Source organism: Mus caroli, unplaced genomic scaffold (assembly GCF_978045245.1).
Source record: "Mus caroli unplaced genomic scaffold, Mus_caroli_1 scaffold_1, whole genome shotgun sequence".
Taxonomy (NCBI): Eukaryota; Metazoa; Chordata; class Mammalia; order Rodentia; family Muridae; genus Mus; species Mus caroli.
This window is the reverse complement of record NW_028227256.1, coordinates 78332084-78347932: the sequence shown is the minus strand read 5'-3', so window position 1 is coordinate 78347932 and position 15849 is coordinate 78332084. Positions and strand designations below refer to the sequence as shown.

Here is a 15849-nt window from a genome sequence, read left to right as displayed (position 1 = left end):
TAAACATGGAAGGGAAATAGAAGTAAGGGTCACTACACACATGTATGTAAATGTATGTGTGCAGTACATGTATGGGCATTTGGGTGATTAAAGGTAGTAAAAACCAATGTCCACCAGGAATGTACATTATACAGGGGTGGTGGCTATTCACAATTTTCAACTTAATAAGATCTGAATTCACCTTGGAGACAAGATTCTGGGCATAATTGTGGGTAATTGTCTTCTTTGGGTTAAGTGAGGTGGGAAGATCCCTTCATGCTGGGTAGGACCAGTGCCTAGGATAGGATACAACACTGTATATAAGGGAGAAAGTGAGTACAATATCCATCATTCTCTGTTTCTTGATGGTGAACACAATGTGATCCAGCCTTCTAGACAGTGGCTTCTCCTCCTACTCCTCTGAACTGTTAGCCCCAAATAAATCTGTTCCCTCTTAAGTTGCTTTCATCAGAGTACTTTATCCCAGCAGACGAAACCAACATACCTTTTGTTGGTACATTGATGAGGGTCACTACACACATGTATGCAAATGTATATTTGTGGTACATGTATGGGCATATTGTTCTCTGAAATTTACAAGCAATTGTCATCTCATATTTTGTATTCATTGTTAACTACACTCCTCAGAATCTATTTCCTGGAAAACAGTATATTTGACTTATTAGTATTTATGTAAATGATAAGCAATATGGTGAATGGAAGAAATACAATCTGAAATCATTTGAATTTCTGAGTCGCTTCCATAGATCTAGGGTATTGTCCGAATCAGATTGTGCTACCTACTGTATAGCATCTTTAGGTTGTTTCTTTTCAAGGGTCCCACAAGAAAGTATAAACCAAAAGAATGGCAGTACGTTGTGCTTCTCCTTTCTAATGAATTTCCAAACTCCCACCAAATGACTCTAACGACAGCAATTGCCTTCTTGGATTACAAAGGTCTTTGGAGTTTTTAGGCTTGGAATGTCAAAAACCAAAATAGATGCTTCAGGAGCCTGAGGTAGGAGAACATAGAAACTTGGAACACAATTTCTTTTAACTCTGCACTTGTTAGAAAGGCAGGCCGAAGTTCTCAAGAGCATAAGGCATATGTTTACCAGTTTCTGGGCAACTTACCATTCACTGAGAGTCTGGTCATTGACTACAAAATTCTGTCATTTCCATTCACAGTGTAGGTTGTTTAAAGTTCTAAATTATGGACTCCCTGGATACTATTTCACTCCCTTCTCTTTCATGTCTTCCCTCTTTCTTGTAAATGGCTCATCTAGTTTATGATTGCAACCATTCCTAAATTCTCTAGTCCAGGACTGAAGTTCTGCTGAATCTCATTAATTCCACCTCTGAAATTCTAACTCTCTGCTGGCCCCTTGCTTAGATATTAAGAAGTGTTTCATATGCTCCAGTACAGGGGAATCCCAGGGCCAGGAAGCAGGAGTGGGTGGGTTGGGGATCAGGGCGGGGGAGGGTATAGGGGGATTTGGGAATAGTATTTGAAATATAAATGAAGAAAATATCTAATAAAAAAGAAAGAAAAAAAATGTGAAAAAAAGAAGTGTTTCCAAATTAACTGACAGAATTCAAGCTCCAACTTCCTCAATGATTCTTTTGCTCCCTCCATATCTCACACACACTCTCTGTCACAGAAAATGCTCCTCCTGTCACTCAAACTTAAAGTCATCATTGGATGCTCCACCATATAAGATAAACCACATTATTTATTTAGAAATCAAACCATGGTGTGGTAATTAAGTGCCTATGGTTACACAAGTTCATTATCTCTACAAGGGGTAAGCTTTCTTCTTTACTGAGGGAAGCAAGGGTCTTGCTCTCTCAGGGAAGGCCCTTTCCATTTCAGTCAGCAGTTGCCACAGTGATCTTTCTCAGTTCTGAGCACTTGAATGGAAATGAGAAGACTGCTGTGGCATACTGCCTCAAATGTTGGTTTTCAGCCCAGGACTGTGAAAACAATCTTTAAGTAAAGCAGTACAGAACCATGAACAGGATAGACAGCTTCAAGGACATGATGGCATTCCAGGAGAAGCTGTAGGAAACCTGTAGTTACACACCTCCAGACTCAGTGCCAAAGTAATGTCCACAACATGGAAGACTCTTGACTTGTGCTGTATGGTAGAAGTCTACCCAGTTAATCCATGAGGTCCTTTAGAAGCTCATCTCCATTAGTAGATTGCCACTAAATTGTCTGCTTTTGTTTTTTGGGTTTTTTTGTTTTGTTGTTTTTTTTTTTTTTTTTACACTAAACACATTCTTTTTTTCACCCTGTAGATTTTCAGGTTTCACCAGAAAGTATCTCATTTGTTTTCTTCTCATCCTGGTGAGCCTCTAGAAATCACTCTCGTATCAACCAAAACACCTAATTAATCCTTCCAAAGCCAAAGTCTCCCAGGAAAAATTAACTGATTTCTACTTCACATCTTAATTTTTATATCAACTCGACGGAGCTAAGGGATGTTCAAATAATTGGCAAAGCATTACTTCTACGTGTATCTATAAGGGAGTGTTTTCTGCAAGGGATGAATATTTGAATCAATAGAAAATAATCCTCACCAGTGTGAGCAAGGACCGTGTATCCAGTGAAGGTCTAGAAAGAGAAGGACAGAACCTATCTCTCTTCTTGAGCTGGGATAATTTATTTTCTCCCACCCTTGGACATTAACAATGTAATTTTTTAAACCTTTATACTCAGACTGTGGTTTGTACCACTGACATTATTTGATGTGCACTATGTCATGGGCTTTCCTGGAACATTTACTTACAAGGAGCTAATCTGGATCTTCTAACCTTTCATGGTGAAGTGAAAATATCTCTCATAATAAATCTCTTTCTACACAAGCATAACTATTTGTTCTGTTTCTTTGGAAAACAGTCACTAAAATAAATTAGTTACATTGCATTATGATGATCTACTTATATATCAATAGATTTTTAATAACCAATGTAAGAATATTTGATTGGTCAATTTGATCCCTGGCCCTAAGACATAGGCTAATGGATCACAGGTTTTCATATAAGATTTTCGGTTTTTCTAAAATATGTCTGGGTTCCAAATATATCATTCACATATATTAGGTAGAAATTATACAATTTTAGATGTCTATAAGATACTGATAAGCTCCAAGTTAGTTAAATATCATTAGCCATAGTTGTCTACTATTCTTATTTATATATTTTGTGTTTGAACTACCGTACAAGATAGTCATAAATGTTTTTTTTTTTGACAGCATGCACAGGTAGTCCTAATTTTATTATTACAAACATCTTAAAATCAAATTTGAGAGGAAAAGGCTTATTTATCTCACAATACCAGGTTAGTAGGAACTTGAAGCAGCTATTGACAAAGTTAAAAGAAAATGAATGTATGTGTGCTGACTACTCGGCTCACTTGATCTATTCATACCCTGCTCAGACCCCAAGCCAAGGAACGGTGCTACTCACAGTGGGCTGAGTCTTCTCATATCAACTAACAGAATCAGGACAATCTCCCACAAGCATGACCACAAGCTAACTTGGTGTAGATAGTTCCTTCGCGACACCCTTTCAGGATGATTCTAGAGTGTGTCATGTTGACAAGTAAGACTAACCATCATGTATACCCATGGCCATTTTTCCTTTAACATAAATATCATTTAAAATTTCTGCTCAATGTATAGAACTTTTCTTCTGTCAGTTTTTAGTTTGTGCTCTAAGTGAGTTCTTCACAGTGTGTATGGGATAGCTCTACCATCAAAATTTACATAGTATTCTATATCTGAGAAGCTATGGCTGGGTTTTTTTTTTCCCAGAAATATCCCTCTCCAAGTACAAAGATCATCACCCTTCCTATATTTTAACTTCCCTTTGTCAGAGAGTAGATAGGTTAAATTTGTATAAATTTCTCTCTTAGATGGTATCAAAGTGGAAAATGACATGAAAGAATTGGTCTTTTCTGCACAGTCTTATCACTCTTTGGATAGCAGAAATCTAACGTTTCTTGGTTACTCACTGTTTATTTTAATTGACAGCTCTCTGTGAGTCCAACATGTAGATGAATCAGACCAAAGCAAACATATGCTGCTTTAAAATTTTTTTATGTTTAATAATACTTATCTGTTAAATATGCAGGATTACATTGCATATTTCAATCTCAAGATGTGAAATTGAAAGGTGCATTAGCGTTTTCCCTTTGGTTTGGATTTGAGAACGTCATACATGCCATATGACCAGTGACTGCGTGAATGAAACCAGCTTCTCCCTCTAGTGCGTTCAGATCATTATTGATATATTTCTATCCTCAGCTTTACTTCTTTTTGAATTATACAAGTCGCCTTTTTTTTTTAAGAAAAAGGACCACAACCGCTAAATTGTGCAATTTTCATAAATTGAAGTGGCTTGAGTTAAGGCCTGTAGTCATTTTTGAAGACATTTGGTACAAAGTCTTTCCGAACTGTAGACTGCTGCACAGCAAAGCTTCAAGAAGCATCGTTTCCCTTGCCATCGCTATGAACAGTGGTACCGTGGCATTCTACATGTGTCTACCCCTTAATGTGTGTGTCTGGGGTGCCAGTCTGAGTGGAAGTAGACTGAGCTGAGGTAATGGTTTCCTAAGTGATATCTGCATATGAGCAGCTTCTAGACTTTTAGAGCCATATGGAAGGACAGGGTCGTGCTTACCTGAGCTGTGGTTTCCTGCCAACAGTGTGGGGCTCACAGAGCATCTGCCCATTCTGCTGGTGACCACAGGTGGACCTGGGGTTCCATCCCATTCTTGAGCTTTCACTGGCTCTCTAGAGGAAGACGATCCATAATGGCCTCTCTCTTTGCTGTCCAACTTTGGTAACGGCTCCGTGCTGTGGCTTCGAACTTTCAGTTCCTCTGTGGATTCTGTGGATTAACAAAATTTCTTGTGATTCAAGAAGTGGATGCACAGTCAGAAATAATTTTTAGAAATGATTGAATGTCTTTCTAAAGGTCTTGTAAGATACTGATGAAAACAGGATTGTATTGGAGACTTTGGTGTTTAAAATATAACAGAGGAATAAGTCTCTTGGGGGATTCTCTTTCTCTCAAAGATGTGGGTGCTTTAGTACCACCAGTAAGAAAACAGTTTTCTCTTTTGATACAGAATCAAAAGTTTGGCTCTTCTTTACTAAGTACCCCTTGATTTCATCTTTAAGGGGTTCTCTTAAGGAGCATGCTATATTCTTTCCTAATTTATATTCACTTACCCTTCCTTCACTCTACTGTGGCACTAATTCAATTCAACCACTCTCTAGGACAGCTTTTCCTAAGAAAGTATAGTAAGTTTTATTAGCTGTAGTATTTACTACAATTCTTAATGACCAGCAAATCATCTACCACTGGTTTTTATGTATTCAATTCTTTTCTTACACAGATCCTTCCTTTTCTTGCATAACATTCTACATCAATCCCCCCTTTCTGTACCATATACAATTTTCTTTTTCAACACATTCTTTTTTTTTTTTTTTTCTTTTTTTTTTTTATTTTTATTACATATTTTCCTCAATTACATTTCCAATACTATCCCAAAAGTCCCCCATAGCGCCCCCCACTTCCCTACCCACCCATTCCCATTCTTTTGGCCCTGGCATTCCCCTATATTGGGGCATATAAAGTTTGCAAGTCCAATGGGCCTCTCTTTCCATTGATGGCCGACTAGGCCATCTTTCGATACATATGCAGCTAGAGACAAGAGCTCCAGGGTTCTGGTTAGTACATCATGTTGTTCCAACAATAGGGTTGCAGATCCCTTTAGCTCCTTGGGTACTTTCTCTAGCTTCTCCATTGGGAGCCCTGTGATACATCCAATAGCTGACTGTGAACATCCACTCCTGTGTTTGCTAGGCCCCGGCATCGTCTCACAAGAGACAGCTATATTTGGGTCCTTTCAGCAAAATCTTGCTAGTGTATGCAATGGTGTCAGCGTTTAGAAGCTGATTATGGGATGGATCCCTGGATACGGCAGTCTCTAAATGGTCCATCCTTTCATCACAGCTACGAACTTTGTCTCTGTAACTCCTTCCCTGGGTGTTTTGTTCCCAACTCTAAGAAGGTGCACAGTGTCCACACTTCGGTATTCATTCTTCTTGAGTTTCATGCGTTTATCAAATTGTATCTTATATCTTGGGTATCCTAAGTTTTGGGCTAATATCCACTTATCAATGAATACATATTGTGTGAGTTCTTTTGTGATTGTGTTACTTCACTCAAGATGATGCCCTCCAGGTCCATCCATTTGGCTAGGAATTTCATAAATTCATTCTTTTTAATAGCTGAGTAGTACTCCATTGTGTAAATGTACCATAATTTCTGTATCCATTCCTCTGTTGAGGGACATCTGGGTTCTTTCCAGCTTCTGGCTATTATAAATAGGGCTGCTATGAACATAGTGGAGCATGTGTCCTTTTTACCGGTTGGGACATCTTCTGGATATATGCCCAGGAGAGGTATTGCTGGATCCTCCGGTAGTACTATGTCCAATTTTCTGAGGAACCGCCAGACTGATTTCCAGAGTGGTTGTACAAGCTTGCAATCCCACCAACAATGGAGGAGTGTTCCTCTTTCTCCACATCCTCGCCAGCATCTGCTGTCACCTGAATTTTTGATCTTAGCCATTCTGACTGGTGTGAGGTGGAATCTCAGGGTTGTTTTGATTTGCATTTCCCTGATGATTAAGGATGTTGAACATTTTTTCAGGTGCTTCTCTGCCATTCGGTATTCCTCAGGTGAGAATTCTTTGTTCAGTTCTGAGCCCCATTTTTTAATGGGGTTATTTTACTTTCTGGAGTCCACCTTCTTGAGTTCTTTATATATATTGGATATTAGTCCCTTATCTGATTTAGGATAGGTGAAGATCCTTTCCCAATCTGTTGGTGGTTTTTTTGTCTTATTGATGGTGTCTTTAGCCTTGCAGAAGCTTTGTAGTTTCATGAGGTCCCACTTGTCAATTCTCGATCTTACAGCACAAGCCATTACTGTTCGATTCAGGAATTTTTCCCCTGTGCCCATATCTTCAAGGCTTTTCCCCACTTTCTCCTCTATAAGTTTCAGTGTCTCTGGTTTTATGTGAAGTTCCTTGATCCACTTAGACTTGACCTTAGTACAAGGAGATAGGAATGGATCGATTCGCATTCTTCTACATGTTAACAACCAGTTGTGCCAGCACCATTTGTTGAAAATGCTGTCTTTCTTCCACTGGATGTTTTTAGCTCCCTTGTCGAAGATCAAGTGACCATAGGTGTGTGGGTTCATTTCTGGGTCTTCAATTCTATTCCATTGGTCTATTTGTCTGTCACTATACCAGTACCATGCAGTTTTTATCACAATTGCTCTGTAGTAGAGCTTTAGGTCCAGCATGGTGATTCCACCAGAGGTTCTTTTATCCTTGAGGAGAGTTTTTGCTATCCTAGGTTTTTTGTTATTCCAGATGAATTTGCAGATTGCACTTTCTAATTCGTTGAAGAATTGATTTGGAATTTTGATGGGGATTGCATTGAATCTGTAGATTGCTTTTGGCAAGATAGCCATTTTTACAATGTTGATCCTGCCAATCCATGAGCATGGGAGATCTTTCCATCTTCTGAGATCTTCTATAATTTCTTTCTTCAGAGACTTGAAGTTTTTATTATACAGATCTTTCACTTCCTTAGTTAGAGTCACGCCAAGATATTTTATATTATTTGTGACTATTGAGAAGGGTGTTGTTTCCCTAATTTCTTTCTCAGCCTGTTTATTCTTTGTGTAGAGAAAGGCCATTGATTTGTTTGAGTTAATTTTATATCCAGCTACTTCACCGAAGCTGTTTATCAGGCTTAGGAGTTCTCTGGTGGAATTTTTAGGGTCACTTATATATACTATCATATCATCTGCAAAAAGTGATATTTTGACTTCATCTTTTCCAATTTGTATCCCTTTGATCTCCTTTTGTTGTCGAATTGCTCTGGCTAGGACTTCAAGTACAATGTTGAATAGGTATGGAGAAAGTGGACAGCCTTGTCTAGTCCCTGATTTTAGAGGGATTGCTTCAAGCTTCTGACCATTTACTTTGATGTTGGCTACTGGTTTGCTGTAGATTGCTTTTATCATGTTTAGGTATGGGCCTTGAATTCCTGATCTTTCCAAGACTTTTATCATGAATGGGTGTTGGATCTTGTCAAATGCTTTTTCCGCATCTAACGAGATGACCATGTGGTTTTTGTCTTTGAGTTTGTTTATATACTGGATTACGTTGATGGATTTCCGTATATTGAACCATCCCTGCATCCCTGGGATGAAACCTACTTGGTCAGGATGGATGATTGTTTTGATGTGTTCTTGGATTCGGTTAGCAAGAACTTTATTGAGGATTTTTGCATCAATATTCATAAGGGATATTGGTCTGAAGTTTTCTATCTTTGTTGGGTCTTTTTGTGGTTTAGGTATCAGAGTAATTGTGGCTTCATAGAATGAGTTGGGTAGAGTACCTTCTGTTTCTATTTTGTGGAATAGTTTGTGAAGAACTGGGATTAGATCTTCTTTGAAGGTCTGATAGAACTCTGCACTAAACCCATCTGGTCCTGGGCTTTTTTTAGTTGGGAGACTATTAATGACTGCTTCTATTTCTTTGGGGGATATAGGGCTGTTTAGATCATTAACCTGATCTTGATTCAGCTTTGGTACCTGGTATCTGTCTAGGAACTTGTCCATTTCATCCAGGTTCTCCAGTTTTGTTGAGTATAGCCTTTGGTAGAAGGATCTGATGGTGTTTTGGATGTCTTCAGGATCTGTTGTTATGTCTCCTTTTTCATTTCTAATTTTGTTAATTAGGATGCTTTCCCTGTGCCCTCTAGTGAGTCTGGCTAAGGGTTTATCTATCTTGTTGATTTTCTCAAAGAACCAGCTCCTTGATTGGTTGATTCTTTGAATAGTTTTTCTTGTTTCCACTTGGTTGATTTCACCCCTGAGTTTGATTATTTCCTGCCGTCTACTCCTCTTGGGTGAATTTGCTTCCTTTTGTTCTAGTGCTTTTAGGTGTGTTGTCAAGCTGCTAATGTATGCTCTCTCTAGTTTCCTTTTGGAGGCACTCAGAGCTATGAGTTTTCCTCTTAAAAATGCTTTCATTGCGTCCCATAAGTTTGGGTATGTTGTGGCTTCATTTTCATTGAACTCTAAAAAGTCCTTAATTTATTTCTTTATTCCTTCCTTGACCAAGGTATCATTGAGAAGAGTGTTGTTCAGTTTCCACGTGAAGGTTGGCTTTCTATTATTTATTTTGTTATTGAAGATCAGCCTTAGTCCATGGTGATCTGATAGGATGCATGGGACAATTTCAATATTTTTATATCTGTTGAGGCCTGTTTTGTGACCAATTATGTGGTCAATTTTGGAGAAGGTACCATGAGGTGCTGAGAAGAAGGTATATCCTTTTGTTTTAGGATAGAATGTTCTGTAGATATCTGCCAGATACATTTGATTCATAATTTCTGTTAGTTTCACTGTGTCCCTGTTTAGTTTCTGTTTCCATGATCTGTCCATTGGTGAAAGTGGTGTGTTGAAGTCTCCCACTATTATTGTATGAGGTGCAATGTGTGCTTTGAGCTTTACTAAAGTTTCTTTAATGAATGTGGCTGCCTTTGTATTTGGAGCATAGATATTCAGGATTGATAGTTCCTCTTGGAGGATTTTACCTTTGATGAGTATGAAGTGTCCCTCCCTGTCTTTTTTAATGACTTTGGGTTGGAAGTCAATCTTATCAGATATTAGAATGGCTACTCCAGCTTGTTTCTTCATGCCATTTGCTTGGAAAATTGTTTTCCAGCCTTTCATTCTGAGGTAGTGTCTATCCTTTTCTCTGAGATGAGTTTCCTGTAAGCAGCAAAATGTTGGGTCTTGTTTGTGTAGCCAGTTTGTTAGTCTATGTCTTTTTATCGGGGAGTTGAGTCCATTGATATTAAGAGATATTAAGGAAAAGTAATTGTTGTTTCCTGTTATTTTTGATGTTAAAGTTGGCATTTTGTTCTTGTGGCTGTCTTCTTTTAGGTTTGTTGAGGGATTACCTTCTTGTTGTTTCTAGGGCGTGGTTCCTGTCCTTGTATTGGTTTTTTTCTGTTATTATCCTTTGAAGGGCTGGATTCGTGGAGAGATAATGTGTGAATTTGGTTTTGTCGTGGAATACTTTGGTTTCTCCATCTATGTTAATTGAGAGTTTGGCTGGGTATAGTAGCCTGGGCTGGAATTTGTGTTCTCTTAGTGTCTGTATAACATCCGTCCAGGATCTTCTGGCTTTCATAGTCTCTGGTGAAAAGTCTGGTGTAATTCTGATAGGCTTGCCTTTATATGTTACTTGGCCTTTTTCTCTTACTGCTTTTAGTATTCTATCTTTATTTAGAGCATTTGTTGCTCTGATTATTATGTGTCGGGAGGTATTTCTTTTCTGGTCCAGTCTATTTGGAGTTCTGTAGGCTTCTTGTATGTTCATGGGCATCTCTTTCTTTAGATTTGGGAAGTTTTCTTCTATAATTTTGTTGAAGATGTTTGCTGGTCCTTTGAGTTGAAAATCTTCATTCTCATCCACTCCTATTATCCGTAGGTTTGGTCTTCTCATTATGTCCTGTATTTCTTGGATGTTTTGAGTTAGGATCTTTTTGCATTTTACATTTTCCTTGATTGTTGTGCCGATGTTCTCTATGGAATCTTCTGCACCTGAGATTCTCTCTTCCATCTCTTGTATTCTGTTGCTGATGCTCGTATCTATGGTTCCAGATTTCTTTCCTAGGGTTTCTATCTCCAGTGTTGCCTCATTTTGGGTTTTCTTTATTGTGTCTACTTCCCTTTTTAGGTCTAGTATGGTTTTGTTCATTTCCATCATCTGTTTGGATGTGTTTTCCTGTTTTTCTGTAAGGACTTCTACCTGTTTGATTATGTTATCATGTTTTTCTTTAAGGATTTGTAACTCTTTAGCAGTGTTCTCCTGCAATTCTTTAAGGAATTTTTGTGCTTCCTCTTTATTGTCTTCTGCCTTTTTATCAGTGTTCTCCTGCATTTCTTTAAGTGTGTTATTAAAGTCCTTCTTGAAGTCCTCTATCATCATCAGGAGATATGCTTTTAAATCCGTGTCTAGCTTTTCCGGTGTGTTGGGGTGCCCTGGACTGTTCGAAGTGGGGGTGCTGGGTTCTGATGATGGTGAGTGGTCTTGGTTCCTGTTAGTAAGATTATTACGTTTACCTTTCGCCATCTGGTAATCTCTGGGGTTAGTTGTTATCGTTGTCACTATTTAAAGATTGGAGCAGAAGCTGTGTTCCACTCACCAGCAGTCTCTAAATCCTGCGGCGGGGGTCGTGGGTAGCTGATGGTACCCCGGTGCTGGTCCAGCCGGAAGAGGCCTGTGGTCCTACTCAGGCCGTTTTTCTGCTTCCCTAACTAATGCAGTCTCTGGTCCTGCGTGCAATTGGATTGGAGCAGAAGCTGTGTTCCACTCTCCAGAAGTCTTAAGATCCTGTGGTGGGTGTTGTGGGTAGCTGGTGAGTGTCAGCTGACCCTGCGCCCCAGCTGCCCAGGTGCTTTTCTGACCAGAAGAGGGTTGTGGCCCTATGTAGGCCGGATTTCTCTCTCCCCAACCAGAGCAGTCTCAGGTCCCGCGTGATTGGACTGGAGCAGAAGCTGTGTTCCACTCACCAGCAGTCCCAAAATCCTGTGGCGGGGGGTCGTGGGTAGCTGGCGGGTGTCAGGCAACCCTGCGCTCCAGCTACCCCGGCGCTGATCCGGCCGGATGAGGCCTGTGGCCCTACTCAGGCTGGTTTCTGCTTCCCTAACTAATGCAGTCTCAGGTCCCGCGCAATTGGATTGGAGCTGAAGCTGTGTTCCACTCACCAGCAGTCCCAAAATCCTGCGGCGGGGGTCTTGGGTAGCTGGCGGGTGTCAGGCAACCCTGCGCTCCCGCTACCCTGGCGCTGATCTGGCCGGGTGAGGCCTGTGGCCCTACTCAGGCCTGTTTCTGCTTCCCTAACTAATGCAGTCTCAGGTCCCGCGCAATTGGATTGGAGCAGAAGCTGTGTTCCACTCACCAGCAGTCCCAAAATCCTGCGGTGGGGGTCGTGGGTAGCTGGCGGGTGTCAGGCAACCCTGCGCTCCCGCTACCCTGGCGCTGATCCGGCCGGGTGAGGCCTGTGGCCCTACTCAGGCCTGTTTCTGCTTCCCTAACTAATGCAGTCTCAGGTCCCGTGCAATTGGATTGGAGCAGAAGCTGTGTTCCACTCACCAGCAGTCCCAAAATCCTGCGGCGGGGGTCGTGGGTAGCTGGCGGGTGTCAGGCAACCCTGCGCTCCCGCTACCCCGGCGCTGATCCAGCCGGATGAGGCCTGTGGTCCTATTCAGGCCGGTTTCTGCTTCCCTAACTAATGCAGTCTCAGGTCCCGCGCAATTGGATTGGAGCAGAAGCTGTGCTCCACTCACCAGAAGTCTTAAGATCCTGTGGCGGGTGTTGTGGGTAGCTGGCGAGTGTCAGCAGACCCTGCGCCCCAGCTGCCCAGGTGCTTTTCTGACCGGAAGAGCTCAACACATTCTTTATTCACTGGTCTGCCCTAAGTCACTAGCTGAGACACTGCTGTCATTCACTGTAGATTATTTGTATGATCTTTATCCTTATGGTTTCAACAACAACAAAGTCATTTAATTCTTAATGATTTTCTACTCTTCATCAAAAGACAAGCTTTTTCTCTTTGGTTTTAGATTCATTATCAAATGTATGCCTCATAGATACACAGATTTAACATTCTAGGTAGTGTAAGGATATGTTCACTCATCTAATGGCTTTTCCTGTCTATCCATTCATCTGCGCTAAGAAATTACCTCTTCTCGTCTTTAACTGCCAGATCTCAAATCTAAACCTGTCAGTCAAAAGAATCTACTTACTGTTTCTTAGTCTTTATTCACCCTTGTCTACTTGGTATCAAGTCTACTTCAACAAGCCTAATTCAAGCTATAATTATGTCTCTTGATTCATCACAATCGGCTTCCTTGACTTTGCCTGCCACACCCCAAGGTACAAGACACACCATCCATTTATAATGCACATGTGACCACAAGGTACTCCTGACAGAAATACTTTGAGGAGTCTCCTGCTCATGAACCAATAAATGAGTTCCTTTAAGAGTCTCTGACACATTGGCCTCTCCTTCCTCTCTGAGATGATACCCATAATCATTGCACTCAAGGAACAATGTCAATATGGCCGTAGCCTCTGTCACTGTCCTCCACTCCTGCTGCCTTCTACAATGTCAACCTCTGCTGCTCTGACAAACTTTAAATGTTGTCTTTGCTCTAGCTGAGCAAATGAACTCACACACAGTCACTTAATCTCAATGGCTTCTGAAGCTTCCCCACTCCATTGGCCATGCCTTCTGGTCATCTGTATATTAGCATACTCAAGTATCTTCCCACATGTCTAATTTCCCCACAAACCCCAAAGTTTTGAAAGCCACATGCTTGGCTCTTTGCTGTTGCTGTTGTTTCATTTTTGTTTGGTTTGGTTTGGTTTTGTGTTCTTAGAACTGGTGCCCGTAGCAGTAAGCATCCTGTTTATTAATTACTTTACTTAATTTACAAAGCAGGTTTTTCAGCTCTTCAAACATCTTTCTACTATGTATAGGCAATACAATATTTCTAATAAAACCAGAGAATCAAATGACAGTGAATGTAATAAAGTGACATGAGCTTGGTAGTGTTTTTTTTTTTAAATCTGATCACTGATGGGGATGATGATGATAATAAAATTTATCAAATTAGAAGTTTAATTCACATAAAGATTTTTGAAAAACAATAATAATTTTAAAATGTGTTTTTGTCTTCTTGGCTTTCTATTTAACTTCAAATATTCAACAGCTTGCAACAGGCTTGATCACTAATGTCCTGTTTGGTTCCCCATTATCTTGCTGTATGAGGGGAATGTACAGGCTTCTACGTATTGAGCAGCAGTGGTCAGGGTTCTTAGGGCCTTACAGGGCTCCAGTTGGCAGTATGAGCAAGCAGTAATTATAGACAGAAAAGGGAAATGGTGGACAGAAATAGCACGCACTGCTATAAGGCTTGATTTGGACATGCTGTGGTAGCTGCAGCCTGTGATTGGCTGAAATGATGGGTCAATACTCTGCTATTTGCACAAGGGGATGCTGTTAAGTAGGGGTGCAATTGTTTACACGAAAGCTAGATGATAGGAAAGCACCTGTGGGCCAGATTTAATTTCACATTTTTTTTTGCTGCTCTGCTCTCCCATTCCTCTGCCTGCTGTGCCTGTCTGCCAAATGATAGCCCTGAATAAACAGCCTCTTTGTTCTCATCTGTCTGGTCTTCTTTTATTTTCACACTGCTCTGGCCCCTTCCAGTTCCAAGAAGTGACACAGCTATATAATTATAAGAATTGCATTGTATGATAGGAACAAACCAGAATGGTAGTCCAAACTAACAGCAAGAGAGCCCATGTCTCTAAAGACACCTGTTACAAAGTTAGATTACGGCTACACTGCACTCAAATGTAAGAAAGTCAAAATATTTTAATGATAACATATTTAATCATAATCATTAGAACAAGGCCATTTAACCAACATTTGCTCCTCAGTGCTCTGAGACAAATGGAATTAAATTAGCACCAGACAAGATCAACATAACCATTCTCTAGTTGTTTATTAACAGTCTCAAACAAAATGTAACTCTGACTTTGGAATGGCCTCAAATCCAAGGGCCCTTCTCTTTCACCTGAGTGTCTCTTCCACAGAGAAATCCAACCTGTGCTGTAATGTGCATATGAAACAAGAGTCCCTTCCTTCCCTCTGTCTCTTCCTTCCTGTCTCTCTCTTTTTCCCTTTCTTCTGCCAACTTCTCTCTAATAACCTGTCACATATACAAGAGCCCCTAGAGTTGGAACTTGCCCAAATATAAATAAGGGGATAAAGAGCACAAATTTAAAGCTGCATCCAATACCATAGTTTCAGACATTTTAAATATGAAAGGAGAAGATTTGTGTGAAGGCATCTCCTACAAAGTCAGCCTCTTTGTTCTTATTCAAATTACTCCACTGCAGATCTCAGTGGAGTGTCATTTAGTCCCCAAGCCTCAACTATTTAATAGCCCAATGCAGCTTCAGAAACAAAGAGGAACATTATTTTTCTTCTTTGTGTCTTTCTCTGTTTGTAAGTGCCAAGGGTTCTTTTCAGTGAATGTTGGCAGGTGAATTTAGAGAAACAAAATGATTGAAGACTTTGTGATGTTCAGGATTGAATGTGTGTACCTTCATGCATACCTCTCAATTAGAAGGCAGAGACAATTTATTAAGTAAGAAAATCATAAGTGTATTCTTGAACCTTTATTTTGTAATAATCTGTTTCCTGTGTACATATTGAACTGCTTTCAAAAACCAAGTAAGTTTTCTTGTTAAAATATAGAACTCCTCAAAATTACTGTCAAAAAGAGACCTGTGGGAAGTGGACCATTAAACTTATTGGACTAAGACAATTGCAGTGAGAACTATGCAGTTAAGAAATATTGCAGGCTCAAAGAAATCTATTCAGGAAGTAAGGACAACTACTCATATCCAAATATTTTAATGTTGTTTGAAACCAGTATTGAATCTAGTAACATAAACTATCCATAAGATCCTTCTTATACAGTATATGGAAACTCTCTACAGATTCTGTGTTCTGCACACATATTCATTCAAGAAACGACTGTGCTAATGCTCACCAGATCATTGATATAGTATAGATACTTTTTTCTCATATTTCTACAGCCTGAAACTCCAAGACTGGAAGGCTCACAACTACTGGGAGACTTCAGTGTGTCATCATCTCTTTAAGGTAGAATGGAAAG

At 40.1% G+C, this 15849-nt stretch overlaps 1 protein-coding gene across 6 annotated transcripts in view; it reads right to left on the bottom strand.

Annotated features, from left to right (window-relative positions):
- The window catches only part of Nyap2 (neuronal tyrosine-phosphorylated phosphoinositide-3-kinase adaptor 2), a 305966-nt gene that overhangs the window by 92367 nt on the left and 197750 nt on the right, over nt 1–15849 (bottom strand). For all 6 annotated transcript variants that reach the window (XM_085838695.1, XM_029483159.2, XM_085838711.1 and 3 more), the window contains one exon: nt 4666–4875. In XM_085838695.1, the coding sequence (XP_085694821.1) occupies nt 4666–4875 (210 nt within the window). The remainder of the gene's footprint in view (nt 1–4665; nt 4876–15849) is intronic.